Source organism: Malaclemys terrapin, chromosome 9 (assembly GCF_027887155.1).
Source record: "Malaclemys terrapin pileata isolate rMalTer1 chromosome 9, rMalTer1.hap1, whole genome shotgun sequence".
Classification (NCBI taxonomy): Eukaryota; Metazoa; Chordata; order Testudines; family Emydidae; genus Malaclemys; species Malaclemys terrapin.
In genome coordinates, this window is record NC_071513.1 from 23,631,406 (window position 1) to 23,647,157 (window position 15,752).

General features: G+C 48.7%; 1 protein-coding gene across 1 annotated transcript in view; it reads right to left on the reverse strand.

Annotated features, from left to right (window-relative positions):
• Nucleotides 1-232: 232 nt before the first annotated feature.
• The window catches only part of EDA2R (ectodysplasin A2 receptor), a 38,060-nt gene continuing 22,540 nt past the window's right edge, over nt 233-15,752 (reverse strand). Inside the window, exon 9 of the mRNA XM_054040680.1 lies at nt 233-737. Coding sequence (XP_053896655.1) covers nt 684-737 — 54 coding nt within the window. The 3' untranslated portion in view covers nt 233-683. The remainder of the gene's footprint in view (nt 738-15,752) is intronic.

Below are 15,752 nucleotides of genomic sequence, written 5' to 3' on the forward strand. Positions count from 1 at the left end.
CATGAAAACCACCTCCCAGACTGACCAGGGCAACTAGTCACTGCACTGTGTATCTGCCCTGCTGCTGTACCTGCCCCCGCCTATGTACCCTGCCAAAGGTGACTGTCCTGTCCAATTACCATCCCCCTTTCCCCCCCTCCTCCAAAAGAACATGATGGAAACATTAGTTAACAGAAACATATTTTTTATTATCAACTACACATGGAACTGGGAGGTGAAACTTGGACGGGGGCTTGTGTCAGGCGGGAAGGAAAGAACTTGTCAAATTTTGGGGAATGAGAGCCTTCTGCTACTAGAGCTCTCTGCAGGGGTGGAGTGAGAGTTTGCGTGGACTCTGCCGCCTCTCCTTCTGTGCACTTTGGGTGAGGGGGGTATGGGACTTGGTGGCGGGGGAGGGCGGTTAGAGATGGACTGCAGTGGGGCTCTGTCCTCCTGCCTCCGTTCCTGCAGAACATCCACAAGGCGCCGGAGCGTGTCCGTTTGCTCCCTCAGTAGTCCAAGCAGGGTTTGAGTCGCCTGCTGGTCTTCCTGCCGCCACCTCTCCTCCCGATCCATGTTTGCTTGCTGCATTTGGGACAAGTTCTCCCGCCACTGGGTCTGCTGTGCTGCCTGGGCTTGGGAGCAGGCCATAAGCTCTGAGAACATGTCCTCCCGTGTCCTCTTCTTCCTATGCCTAATCCTCGCTAGCCTCTGGGAGTGTGATGCCAGGCTAGGTTGTGAGACAGTCGCAGATGGGGCTGTGGGAATGGGAAAAAGGGAGTGAATTCCTCAGAAAGATAAATGTAGTTGTGAACAAAGAACATAGTCTTTCTCTGTGAACAAGACCATGCACAGCACCTATCACATGCGCACTCAGTACAAGGTCGAATTCTCGGCCTTCGCATTCAGTGCCTGGGGTCTTGCACAGCACATTTGAGAAGCGTGTCAGGACAACGGAATTTCTGTTGCAGGCAGACATGGTAAGCCGTAGACTCGTGGCAGCTTAAAACTTTAATATTAGCAATGGCCTCATTTCACATTGAAATCAATGTCGGTCCCTGCTGCCAGCAATCCGGCAAGCAGGAACTCTGCTCCTGTCCCACACCCTCGCGGCTGTCCCCGGGAACGATCCCTTTCAGCTGCCCCTCTCCCGCCTCCACCGCGTGGCTGCAAACCAGCGGTTACAGTTCGGTAAAGGAATGGTAAAGCAGTCCCAACACTAACATTCCCCTACCTCATTCAAAGCAGGTCACCATGAGCGACATCACCCTCATGAGGATCTCTGACAGCGAGAAAGAGAGAATGCTCCGGGAAAGCCTCCAAAGACCAGGGCCGTATGCCGCCCTGCTGTGCAGAGCAATGATTCCCGAGTACTTGCTTGTCTCGTGGCGCGGCAACGTGTCGTACTACGGAGGACCCAATAAGGCCGCTCTCCCCAGGAACCTAATGCAACGGATTTCCAATTACCTCCAGGAGAGCTTCCTCGAGATGTCACAGGAGGATTTCTGCTCCATCCCCGGACATATAGACCGCATTTTACTCTAGCTGCTGTAGCAGTGACTAAACAGTAGAGCGGCTTGGGCAGGACAATCATGCAAAACTGGACATTGCTAGATTTTTTTTTCAATAGTTGCACTGCCCATGACTGAACCGTTAAGCGCCTAGGGCAAACTAATCATGAGAAACCCATTTTTTTAATTGTTAATATTCCTGTTCTGTTAAAAATAAATGTTTAGATGTTTACAACACTTACTGGCTGATCCTTCCCCAGATTCTGTGTCCGGGGTAACGGCTGGGGACGGTTGGTAGGGGATCTCTGTAAGGGTGATGAAGAGATCCTGGCTGTCGGGGAAATCAGCGTTGTGAGTGCTGTCGACTGCCTCGTCCACCTCTTCTCCTTCCTCATCTTCCCCGTCCGCTAACATGTCCGAGGATCCGGCCGTGGACAATATCCCATCCTCAGAGTCCACGGTCACTGGTGGGGTAGTGGTGGCGGCCGCACCTAGGATGGAATGCAGTGCCTCGTAGAAACGGGATGTCTGGGGATGGGATCCGGAGCGTCCGTTTGCCTCTTTGGTCTTCTGGTAGCCTTGTCTCAGCTCCTTGATTTTCACGCGGCACTGCGTTGCATCCCGGCTGTATCCTCTCTCTGACATGTCTTTAGAGATCTTCTCGTAGATCTTTGCATTCCGTTTCTTGGAGCGCAGCTCGGAAAGCACGGACTCATCGCCCCACACAGCGATGAGATCCAAGACTTCCCGATCAGTCCATGCTGGGGCCCTCTTTCTATTCTGAGATTGCACGGCCATCACTGCTGGAGAGCTCTGCATCATTGCCAGTGCTGCTGAGCTCGCCACAATGTCCAGACAGGAAATGAGATTCAAACTGGCCAGACAGGAAAAGGAATTCAAATTCAAATTTTCCCGGGGCTTTTCCTGTGTGGCTGTTCAGAGCATCCGAGCTCGTACTGCTGTCCAGAGCGTCAACAGAGTGGTGCACTGTGGGATAGCTCCCGGAGCTATTAGCGTCGATTTCCATCCACACCTAGCCTAATTCGACATGGCCATGTCGAATTTAGCGCTACTCCCCTCGTCGGGGAGGAGTACAGAAGTCGAATTAAAGAGACCTCTATATCGAACTAAATACCTTCGCGGTGTGGACGGGTGCAGGGTTAATTCGATGTAACGGCGCTAACTTCGACATAAACGCCTAGTGTAGACCAGGCCTTAGATTATTCAACTGAAAGGACTTTAAAACTCTAATGCACCACTTATCATTTGTGCTCTTTACTTTGTGCTCCTTGCTCAGTTTAAGATGGAATAACTACAGCCTGCACCAGCTGTCATTAGTCCTAAGGGACCATTATAACAGGCAAGGATAGGCTGGGTGGAGGAATGGCTACTATGTCTTCTGTACTGCCTTTATGGTGGGGGATCACCCTGAGTGGGCTGAGACAGCTTTAGGGCTTCTTTGCACCCTGGAGCAGCGTAAGTGACTCATCCAGATAATATACAGTTAGAAGGCTATATCCTATGGGGATATTATAGAGAGCTGCTGTGCGGGAATCCAACTGCAGCTCACAGCCTGCCAGAGCCCGCTCTAAGGTAAGCCCGGGACAGGGGCAGGGATGCCAGCAAAGCTGGGAGTACCATGCGCTGCTGATTGCACAGGTGGGGGGCAGCACTGGGGGAGCTGATCCGGCGAGTCGCCAAGAAGCACTGACAGTGGTGGAGGAGAAGGGGAGGGCAGTATAAAAAAGGCAGGAGCGTGCAGAGGGATTGGAGTTCTGGCTACGATGGGCATCGGGCTGCCTTGCCTGCAAGCGGATCGGAGCTCCTGGGGCTGGGGCGTGCTGTATGGCGCTCAGCTCCCCATTTGTGATGAGAGACAGCAGTGTGGTGGATCACTGCGAAATTCCTGCCCAATCAGATCTGCAGGAGCAGAGCTTGCAGGTACTGGCTGCGACAGCTCCCATTGGAGCTTTTCCCAGCCAATGGGAGCCACTGAGCTTGGCTTGTGGCGGGCGCAGCACGTGGAGACCCTGGCTGCCCCTGATCCTAGGAGCAAACACAATGCCAGAACGAAAGTGTAAATTCACTGCAGAACTAAAGACGTGTTTTCAAAGTGTAGAGATGAATGGGAAGCTGAGTGCATGGTATGTAGACCTGGTACTTATGTCTCTGTGAAAAATAAAGGTGCTAATGATTTACAAACTCATGTGGACTCAGACAAGCGCAAAAAAGCAGTTCGAAGAGAGAGCTCATCAACAAAATTGACAGATTATTTTGTAAAACCAGGCAGCGAATCAGAGGATGCTGTTACTGTAGCAGAGGGTGCGTTTGCATTTCACACTAAGCATCATAATAGCTTTAAGTCAATGGATTGCATATCTGTCTTATTGAAGAAGACGTTCCCTGATTCTGAAGTCACACGGAAATTTTCAAGTGCTAGAACCAAGACAGAAGCAATTGTTATCTCTGTGCTTGCACCGCATTCTGTTGATGTTGTTCTGAAAACGTTTGAAGCAAATGACATAGCTTACTGTGGAGTTGCTACAGATGGAAGCAATCACGGTTCAGTGAAAATATTTCCAGTAATTATTCAGTATTTCAACTGGAAGAATGACGGTTGGCAGTCAAAACTGATTGAGGTCCAGAACACACCTAATGAGACTGCCGACATGATTGCTCATTATGTAAAAGAAACGCTTGAAAAAAAGGGTTTGTTCAAGAAGTGTATTGCATTTACAGGTGACAACTGCAATACAAGTTTGGAGGACTCCGGCGTGATGAAGATGGAAAGAATGTGTTTGCAAACTTAAAGAAGTTGTTGCAGAAGAGAACATTAATTGGTGTGGGTTGCCCTGCACACATTTTGAACATCTGTGTTCACCATGCAGCAGAAAGAATGAACGTTGACATTGAGAACATTATTTTTAAAATGTACCAGTACTTTCATATCTACACTGTCTGAACTGAGCAGCTGAAGGAGTACTATGAGTTTGTTGATGTTTAATACAGAAAGCTGCTTTCTCATAGCAAGACACGATGGCTGTCATTATTTCCAGGCATTACAAGGCTGATACAGATGTTTTTGGCTTTGAAGTCATTCTTTCTGTCACAGGACAAACCACCCATAGTGCTTAAGACATTTTTTGAGTATGAATTAAGTGAGATTTACCTCTGGCACATGAATTCACTCATGAGTGTATTCCAAACTTACATCCAAGAAATCAAAAGGGAAAGCAATTCTGTCATGGAAGTGCTGAACAGTTTGAACTCAGTTCACACTATCCTTCTTGAACGCAAGACTTACAACTTTATGTCCCTGAAAGTTAAGGGACTACTGGCACAAAAGCGCATGGAAGGAATTGATGAAGAGTGTGACAAATTCTGTGCTGAAGTAAATAATATGTACAGCAGATGCTTAGAATATTTGGAGATTGGCTTAGACCCCTGGACGACTTCTCTTGTTTCAGGTGGATTACCCTGAGTGAGACACCGAATTGGAGTGATGTGGAACCTCGTATCAAGTACCTGACCGATAAGGGGGTGCAAATTGATGACGTGAAGTGTTTTGATCAGTTCAGCAACCTGAAGTTTACGGAAAGTTGCAACAGTGATGAAGAGTTCAGTAATTTTCTAGCACACCAGAAGTGGATCAAATATTTTGAAAAATCCAAAAACATTGAGTGTCATTCAGAACTGTTAAAGATTGAAGTTCTTCTTTGCTATTCCTTCTCACAATGCAAATGTAGAGCAAATTTTTTCACTGATGCAAAACCAATGGACAAAGGAAAGGAACAACTTGAATGCTGAGTTGTTGAAAGGAATTCTACTTGTACAGTACAACTTCAGACAAACTTCTTGTAAAGACTTTTATGCCTTCTTAAAGAGCAATCAACCACTGCTGAGAAAAATGCAATCTGCAGAGAAGTATGCGTGGGCACATGAGGAGAAAGAAAACTGAAGAACTGGTAAAAGGAAAGGACTCACTACATATAAAGAATTACGTCCAGGAGGAATTTTTAAATAGCTCAAAATGTCCGGGATTTTACTGGGTGGGGAGGAGGATGCAGAACCTCCGAGCCCGGGCAGCACCAGGGACCATTAGCCTGGAGCCCCTGCTGGGCTGCCTCTGTCTTGGGAGCCAATGGAAGGGGGAGGAGGAGGGGGTGGAATTCCTGAGCCCAGGCTGATGCTGCCCTGTCTGCAGCCGGCAGGATGGAAACGCTGGAGGAGAAAGCCTGGAGAGCTGCGGTAGGAGCTTAGGGCTGCAGGGCAGGGCAGAAGTCCCAATCCCAGGCTGCCTCGGCTGGGGTGGAAGACAGTCAGTCCCCGCCTGGTTGGAGCCTGGGCTGCCTCGGCCGTTGGGACCTGTGCAGACTGCAAAGCCAAATCTCCCTGCCATCCCAGCATCTGTCGTGTGCACTGCTGTGTCTGTGGTGTTGTTGCTGCTGTGGGCTGTTAAACGCCTTCCATGCCAGCCCAGAAGTGGATGCATTTCTGTGGTTTTGTATCTTCAGGAGGCCAGGGGTTCACAGGTGCTATAGAAACTTGGGATCTTGTTGGTATGGGTGGGGGGGCATCATCCTCTCTGAGCGTCAGTTTCCCCATCTGTAACGGGGACAGTGTGCTCCTAAGGGCATGGGGGAGAGTGTGAAGCCAGATGAACACTGTGTGGGGGTGGCCAAGAGGGTGAAAATTCCCTGTCACTGACTGAGCAGCATCTCTGTCCAGGCTGGGGGAGGAAGCAGGAAGCCTTGGCTCTGTGGTGGGTCTGAATGGCCAACCCCCCCATTCCTCCCTCCAGCCAGGACCCCCCAGCCCCTGCTGTAGCCCAGTCCGGGCCAGGCAGATGGCAGAGCAAAGGCACCCTCAGCCCATGTTGGCTGCTGGCGACTGGACTTGGCCTGCGCCGCTGACTGAGTCGGGGGCGAGTTCTGGGTCGCGCTGCCCATTTGGACTTTGCATGGATGAAGCTGAGAGCGTTTTCTGGGCGACTTGAGAGACCCAGTGGGACTGAGACGAGTGCTGGGGGGAGAGGGGTCGCTGCCAATCGCCAGCTGAGAAACCGAGAGCGCAGGGCTGGCAAGAACCCCAGCATTCAAGCAATGGAAGGAACTGGGGTGACCAGATTCAGGAACCCAGGGAACTGGGTGCTCTAAGGCATCTGGGGAGCTGGGAAACAGAACAGTGTGAGCTGCGTGTCCTGACCGCCCCCGAAAACTGAGCGCCGGGGCAGATCCTCCACTGGTGTAAACTGAGCAGCTTCACTGAAGTCATGGGAGACTACACTAGTGGAGTGCCTGACTCTAGAATTGGTGCCGCTGTTTTGCGCGGCTGGGAGGGAGGAGGGGAAATGCGGGGTGCTCAGGGGAGGGGGTGGAGTTGGGGCGGGGACTTTGGGGAAGGGGCGGAGTTGGGGCAGGGCAGGGCGGGGAAGGGGCCACATGGAGTGTCCTCTTTTTTCAATGTTCAAATATGGTAACCCTAAGTAAGGCACACAGTGGGACCCCATGCTGAGGAATGAAGCTGTTACGTTAGCAAAGTACAGTACCTGAGTGTCTCTTCCGCCTGACACACTCTCCCCTCCCTCCCTATCAGCTTTCCTGAGTGACTCTCACTACTCAGTGCATATTAGACATGCCCCAGGGTGAGGTGGAGAGCCAAGTCAGATTTAGTCTGCCCCTTCCAAGGTAAGCAAAGAGCCCACTAAATGGAATGTAAATAAACCTCTTTGCCCCTGCCTTGGCCCACTCCTCTGCAGGTACCTCATCCCTTCCCAGGCTCAGCAGGGTTGTCCCCCTACACTTGTGCAGAGCAACATCTTTCTCCTGGGAGCCTGGCTTCAGACTCAGTAGTCCTTCTCCCCTTTGTGTCAGGGGGTTTCCATGCCACCTTTTCTAGTTGCTGGTAGGGGGATCCAGGCCCTCTCTCCTCTCTGGGCTCCAGTCCAGGGATCCTGGGGCAAGCAACTATGGTCTGCTTCCTGAGACTCCTTGCTGCCTCCCTGGACTTCTTCCTACCTTGGCCTTCCCCCACGGCCGTTACCTTCAGCCCCTCCCTGGGCTTATGATACACATACCTCAATCTAGGCCTTTCCTCCACTCTCTCGCAACCAGAGAGGGACTGCAGAGCTCTTCTCCTTTCTCCCTGCAGCCCCCTGCTCATCTGGGCTTCCTCTCATTATGCTGACCATTCACCTCCTCCCCCTGATGGGTTTCTTCTTAGTTTGAGCCTTGCCCATCCTGCATAGGGTTACCATATCTCATAAATAAAAAAAGAGGACCCTCCACGGGCCATGGCCCCGCCCATTTCCCCACCCCTAGCCCCGCCCCAACTCCGCCCCTTCCCCCACCCTAACTCCGCCCCTCCTCCCTCCCACTCCCAGCCAGGGGGAAAGGGCTGCCCCAGTGCTACCAGCTTCACGGTTTGCCGGGCAGCCCCCAGACCCTGCGCCCCCGGCCGGCGCTTCCCCAGCGCAGCTGGAGCCCCAGCGCGCAGGGTCTGGAGGCTGCCCAGCAAACCGTGAAGCTGGTAGCGCTCGGGCTTTGGGCAGCCCCTATGCCTCCGGACCCTGCGCCCCCAGCCGGGCACTTCCCCTCCGGGGCTCCGGCGGCTCTGCGTAACTTACACTGTATAAGTTACACAGAGCCGAAGAGGAGCAGAGCCCCCGCAGCTGGAGGCTCTGCTCCTCTTAGGCTCTAAGAGCCGGGCTGCCCCAGCGCTACCGGCTTCGGGCAGCCCCCATGCCTCCGGACCCTGCGCCGCCGGAGCCCGGGAGGGGAAGTGCCTGGCTGGCGGCGCAGGGTCCGGAGGCAAGGAGGCTGCCTGAAGCCGGTAGCTCTCGGGCAGCCCGGTTCTTAAACAGAGCCTCTGTGTCAGTTACACACAGCCCAGGGGGCTGGAGGCTTTGCTCCTCTTTGGCTCTGTGTAACTGACACTGGATCAGTTACACAGAGCCCCGGGGGCTGGAGGCTCCAGCCGCCCCCGCTCTGTTTAAGAGCCGGGCTGCCCGAGCGCTACCGGCTTCGGGCAGCCCCCGTGCCTCCAGATCCTGCACCCCCAGCCGGGCACTTCCCCTCCCGGGCTCCGGCGGCGCAGGGTCTGGAGGCACGGGGCTGCCCGAAGCCGGTAGCGCTCGGGCAGCCCGGCTCTTAAATAGAGCGGGGTCAGCTGGAGCCTCCAGCCGCCGGGGCTGTGTGTAACTGACACAGTGTCAGTTACACAGAGCCGCAGCCGCTGGAGGCTCTGTTTAAGAACCGGGCTGCCCGAGCGCTACCGGCTTCGGGCAGCCCCCTTGCCTCCAGACCCTGCGCCCCCAGCCGGGCACTTCCCCTCCCGGGCTCCGGCGGCGCAGGGTCTGGAGGCACGGGGCTGCCCAAAGCTGGTAGCGTTCAGGCAGCCCGGCTCTTAAACAGAGCCGCCATTTTCCCGGACATGTTCGGCTTTTTGGCAATTCCCCCCGGACGGGGGTTTGACTGCCGAAAAGCCGGACATGTCCGGGAAAAAGAGGACGTATGGTAACCCTAATCCTGCAGGTGTAGCCGATGCACTAATTTCTCTCAATCTCCTGGAACTCTTTCATTAGCTGTATGGGGTATATACCCCATCACAGGGCCATACTGGAACTCCACAGCGTATCAGCATTATTAAGGCTTGAGAGGTGAACAGTACAGCCTAGGTTTAATGCAACCAGCAGTGGTGGCCTTTCATCACACAGCTCTGCCAATGCACCTCAATCCTCACTTGCAGCACCTCCTACTTTTCTTGGTTCCCAAACAGGAAGAATGAGGTGCTCGTGTGAGTCATCTGGAAGCCAAAGGATGTGAGCTAAGTGAAAATTCAGCTGTTATATTCTGAAGTCCAGCCACAACAATCTGCAGGGAAACTCTCTTCAAATCCTGCACTTACAGCACGGTAAATCTGGGATTCTTCTCCAAAATCGAGCCACAGTATGCCAGGCCTTATGAATTCAAGCTGTTCTCTGTGAGCAGGCTTCATAACTCTTAGCCAAAATCTCAAGATCTGCTTGGAACTTTCAACTGTGGACCAGGACTTTGGAACAACCCAGGCAGGGGTCGAAGAATGCATGGCGCATTTTACCCAGAACATCAGCCCAGGCAGACCAATCGACAGCTACTAGTTCTACATTTCAATATTAATTCTTAGTATGTCTGCACTGCAATGAGACACCCAGGGCTGGCCCGTGGGCTAGAGGGGATGTTTAATTGCAATGTAGACATTCAGGCTTAGTCTGGAGCCTGGGCTCTAGGACCCTGAAAATTATAAGGGTCCCAGAGCTTGGACTGCAGCCTGAGTCCGGACATCTACTGCCCCTTAGCCCAAGTCAGCTAGGACAGGCCAGCCGTCTGTGTCTAATTGCAGCGTAGACATACCCTTAGGGTGTTGTTTCAAGCATCTCTGAAAATGGAGATGCAATACTGCCCACTCAGCTCCAAGAAAGCCGCTTCTTTAGAAACACTGCAAGCTGAACGGCAGCCCTGCACCAGACCTGAGGTTGTGTGGTTCAGTTGTGTCTTCACAAAAGAACAGTTTCCCTGACCTTTTTCATGAAAGGTTCGTCTATGCACTAGCATAGTTAAAGTGGTACAAAGCCCCTAGTGTGGACACAATTATACCACTATAAAGGTATCTTTAGGGGTATAGCTTATTCTCCTTCCTATACAGGAATAAGTTATACAAGTATAAGGCACCTTTAGACCAGTGTAACTGTGTCCATGTTAGGGCTTGTACCAGCATAAGTAGTTCAGTGAAAAAAATATTACCCCAGTACCAGTACAACTTTCAAGAGTAGACCAGGCTAATATTTCCAAAACTGAGTGCTTGAAGTTAGGTGCCTATACCTCGATACCTAAACAAGTGTCTCACTTTCATAGATTAAGAACCACAGCTCCAACTCAAATTATTGCACATGGAACCTTAACTCTGCCCCCTTATGTGTGCTCACATCTTATTTGCTCACATTGTTTTTGTTTTTCCTATCAACTTAGATACACATATGGGACATCTTGTAGTTATGTATATTATTCTGTATATGTCGGACAAACAGAATGGGGGAAAAAACTCACTGAAAACCACAAATATTTCCTTCTTAAACATTTATTTAACTACAAATACAAAAAACATTCAAGGGCACTGAGTCCAAGATGGAATGTGGGAAGCCCCAAAACATTCCCTAGTACATTAAAACACAGGATTTTTTTTTTTTAAAAACAGATGATGGAGGGGGGAAAGGAAAGAGCTACAGCTCTGATTTACAATGCCAATGAATTTACAAAAATATAACCTGTTTACAACCTTTACAAAAATAATATTCACCATAAAAAATACAAAACCTATGTATTTCCATGGGCAATCCCTGACTACAGCAATTGAAAACAACAACAAAAACCTCGTGAGATGCACCGGGATGAGTACCATGAGGACTTCCTCCTAGCATTTTAATTAGATCTTTCTGAACACACCAGAATTAAGAGTGCCCTGAGCACTAAAACAGCTTTCCCAGCAGCTACCTGCTCACATAACAGCATATTCAGGCTAATTCAGTTCAGTATCCCTGTTCAAGACAGTATTTAAAATACGTGCTTAAATGCCATTAAAGTCAATTGGACTTAAGCAGATACTTAAAGGTAAGAATGGATTTAAGAATTTTACTACATTCTTTCCTGAATTAGGGCCTGAGACATGATTGATTTAGAAATATTGGAAATATTTCCTGGCTCAACTTCCTTTTTTCCAGTTATTCCCAACTGAACTCTTACAGAGGCTGAATTATTTTATTTGCTTTAGCTCATTATAAGCCATCCCTGCTCAGCATTAGTGGCTTTCTACACTGAAAAGCAGGATTCAGACTCTCTGGAGATTCCCCACACCCAAGTTTGTTCAACATTAAAACAGAAACTGTAAGTCACAGATTTCTGGAAATTTCATATTCCATTCACTGTGCTGAAATTTTTCTTAAAAAAAAAAAAATCAAGAACAACTCTCACTGATTTGCAGCCAAACCTTCAAAATGGCCATTGACTGTGGATGCCACAATTTTTGGTGGCCAAACTGAGATGACCGGGGCCTTATTTTCAGAGGTGTAAAATACCCATAGCTTCCATAGGCTTCTGCAGGAGTTGTGAAAATCAAATTCAAGGCATCTCAAGCTGGGCACCCAAAAGCAGTGGGTCACTTTTTAAAATTCTGGCATTAGTAAATAACTTTGGGCCCAATCCTGCTCCCACTGAAGTCAAGGGAGTTTTGCTATTGACTTACTTGGAAGCAGGAGCTGGACCTTAAACTCCAGTTACATTTTTCCTAACCATTAAAAGCCCAGTCCTGCAACCCCTTACTCATACAATCAATCCTCTTCAAAGAATTTCATTGAAGCCAATGGGATGACTCACACAAGAACTACTTGCTTAATGGGTTGCTTGGGCCCCTAATTTGCTACATGTAGAAGAGTAACTAGAATCCAGCTAAACTAGGCAAAAATAGTCCCATTCTGTATTTAATGAACACTCTTTCATTAAATACATCATAATTAAACAGCTACACTGTGACTAGCCTAGAGAATACAGCCGGAGTGTGCTTCAGAGTAGCTTATCTGCATGCTTTACTTGAACAAAGAATCTTACATCACAACCGCTTCATTCCGAAGGCAGAAGTTAATAAGGTTTGTCAATGAATAATATTGATCAGCCTCTGAACAACATAGTAAACAGCTTAAAAATGATTGGGCACCTTAAAATACAGATATAAAAACCTTGAACTAGGGAAAGGACATGTTCGCTTAGACCAAATTCTCCAAAAGGAAAAATTACTTTACACTGTGCTTTCCCCATTCACCATCAAGGCTACCCGATGAGATCAGCAAGGACAAACAACACATCAGCAAATGGCAAGAATTTGCAACACACATTATAATACTCACATACAGAAATCACTGGTTGTTAACAACACTTACAAAAGGATCATCAGCATTTACCCAAGTTTAGCTTTTTCTCCCAGAGTGTAACTCCAGAGGTTCATTTATTCTTAATTGTATGATTATGCTGTTGGGCAGTAACAGACACAGCAGCCCCTGAAACAAATGAAGGAGCAGGAAAAGCCTTACATTCAAACTGGGCTGGATCCTGCATGGGGGCACTGCTGAGCACTCTCAGTGCTCCCCCTGAAGTCAATGGGAGCTGATGTAGTCAGCTTGCAAAACTAATTCGTGGGGCAGAATTACCATTGACTCCAATAACCCAGAGTTGATGACATGAAGGGCAGGTGAAAATCCATCCCGCTAGTGACCAGATTCTGATTTCACTGGTATAGGAGTAAATCCAGAGTAGCCACTTAAGTCAATGACATTACTACCAATTTGTGATGGTATAACAAAGATCAGGATCTTGGCCCCAGATCTGCATTTGCCCTGAGATGTTTTACATTTAGGCACCTTTTTAATTAGTGCTGCATAGTTAAGTAACCAAGTAATGAGGTATCATTTACTGACATTTAACTTAGAAGGGATAAAATGTTCAATACTTCTGTTTATTGCAAGGCAATCTCAAAAACTGCAACTAGTTGAGCTTGACTTTGCCAGAGGTGAATAGCAGACAGGGAAAGCATCATGTCTAGCTTTAGGTGGCGATGCCCCGCACGCATGTGAGTTGACTTTTTCCTCAACAGGTTCAGGTCTTAAAGATGTTCAACAGAAAACAATGTCTATTAGTAACAAACCATCCAGGTGAAATGCGCACTTGAGTTTAAACAAGGCAATACTGCCCCCTGCTGGCTGCTGGGAGACACCATGCCTTTAATTACTCCATAAAAGGCAAACACCAATTAATTATAATCTAATTACACATTCCCATGTGGTTTGTGTTCTCAGCCAACTTCAGACACCCAGAGCTATGATAACAGCCAAGGGATTGCTATGATCAGATGAACCCAAGGGGGTTTTGATTATATAAATTTCCTATTGTCAAACTTTCAACCGTAACATTCAATAATGAAATCACAATACATGTCAGTTTGTTAAGACAATCTTTATGTGCCAGTTAATTAGTACTGAAATGGTTTTAGCTAGCCCAGCACTGGAACTGTCAATACCAGGGGCTCGATAACAAGAACCATGGTCTTAAAAATATTTAGACATTTGCAAGTTCTCTTACTCAGAACAATAGATCAGGGGCATTACTGAGTGCATAAAGGGTGTCATACATGGCAGCCGATCCTGGGGTTAAAAGAGAGCTGATGTTTCTATCCATATTGCTGAGTAGTTAAGGCTCGGATACACAAGTGACATCAGAAAAGCGCAGAATAGTGCGCACTTCTTGGACTGTAAATAGTTTGACATTTTAAATTCGGGGAAAGAGGCGGGGGAGTGGAAAGAGGGCAGAAAACACAGAGGCAGTAAAATGCACAGAAATAAAGGGAGAAGAGGGGAGCCTGAGACACAGGATAGGGAAGGGAGGAACCATGTACCACAGGCCAAATCCTGATCCCATTGAAGTTAATGATTATTTTGCCTCTGACTTTAATGGCTTTATGCTACTAGAGCAGCTCTGTCATTTTCATTTGTCTCCTGTCTGAGGCTCTCCAAGGAGGCTGTAAACATTAATGGATTAATCCTCACAACAGATCTGCGAGGTAGGAGAGTATATTGTCCCTACATTAGAAGTGGGGCAACAGGAATGGCGAGGTGAAGTGACCTGCCAAACACATTCAGCGTGTATGGCATAGCTATGTGCAGATCTCCTGACTTCCACTGCTATGCTTTATCCACAAGACCATCCTTCTGCTTTGTCCCTTTATAGCTTGATGGCTGCAAAGCACCATTGGTAACTGGCATAAGCAATATGTTTTTCACTCCAGAGAGTTGTTTACTAAACACAGGGAAAACCACCATCCTTTCTGCTCTCTAGGCCTTCAGCTACTGCAGAACATACCCGGAACACCCAGCAGCGGGGACACTGTGTTCTCAAATGTACCAGTGAGCTCCCTGGCACACCATTGATGCTCAGGCAATGTGAATTAAATTAAGACAGCCCAGCACTGTCAACAGCTTATGGTTCTTAGCTGGGATAAGGTGAAGGGTTTAATCAGGGACAGTCCAGCTCACTTTCCCGAAAGCTCATGAGAAGATGAACAGTGCCCACAATGCTAACTGGTCTGATATCTTGCACCCTATGCCTATGCACTTTGGCAGCACTATGTATACTCAGCAAAACTCCCTCCTCACCACCCACTATTGTTCTAGGCACCCTAATATCAGTGAAACTCCTTGAGTATGTCCCAAAGCTCACGAGATTAACAACTCTACATTGGACTTGTACCCTCAAGGGTGTAGCAGGGTGAAACAGACGTGTGGCTAAATGGGTCAACTCCAACGCCAGCCCCAGATATCGGTCTCAAGCCTTCACAAAAAAAAGCAATCCCCATGTGTTGAGGTGCAGCGAAATACAGCACACATGGGAAATGTCGTGCAGCCCAACACCATCACCATGTGCAATGTGGAGCTAGCCACATTCTTCTTCACCCTTGTTTGAAACAGCCAGCTCCACAGACTGGGGAAGAACTGAGAGATTATTAGAAAGGCACCTCCTTTCCCTTCCACTAGGTGTCAAGGTTGTGCCACAAATGAAGTAAAGATCCACCTGGAGATGACGTTTTAGGGAGCCTGTGTCATCAGCCACCTGACAGAGCCACACTGAATCCCACCTAACGTGAACCATAGTGAAACAGTGTGTTTTATAGAATCCGAATGACAGCCTCCATCTGTCTGAATTCATGGCAAAGTGCTGATTGCAATCAGTCTCCCAGAGACGCCTCTCCTCTTGGAGCAGCTGCTCTCTGAAAATGACCTCACTATGAAAGGAATCCGTCACAGCTGAGTGCCAGGGCTGAAAAACACATTAATATAATAGAGTATGTCATATGCCCTGATTGCTAGGGTCCTCTCATGAATTGACCGTGGGTGTGTTTTGCAACCACAAAACAGACTATTGCAGCTGATCGCCAAGGCTGGATTCCTGTCCTCTCTCCGGGAGGTGTTGGGTGTGTCATGTTTTCTCCTGAAGTATTTGCCCCTGACAACGATACTGCACTTAAAAGCTTACTTTAATATTGCCTGTCAGTCAGTGAAGCGACCCAGTGACAGGATTTTTCCAGCCTTACAGGAGACTTGGATTGTTTCATATTCTACAACTTCCCCCCACCAATCCAATTTGTCAGATAGCAGTTCAAAGTGTAACCTGCTCCTGCTTAATGCAC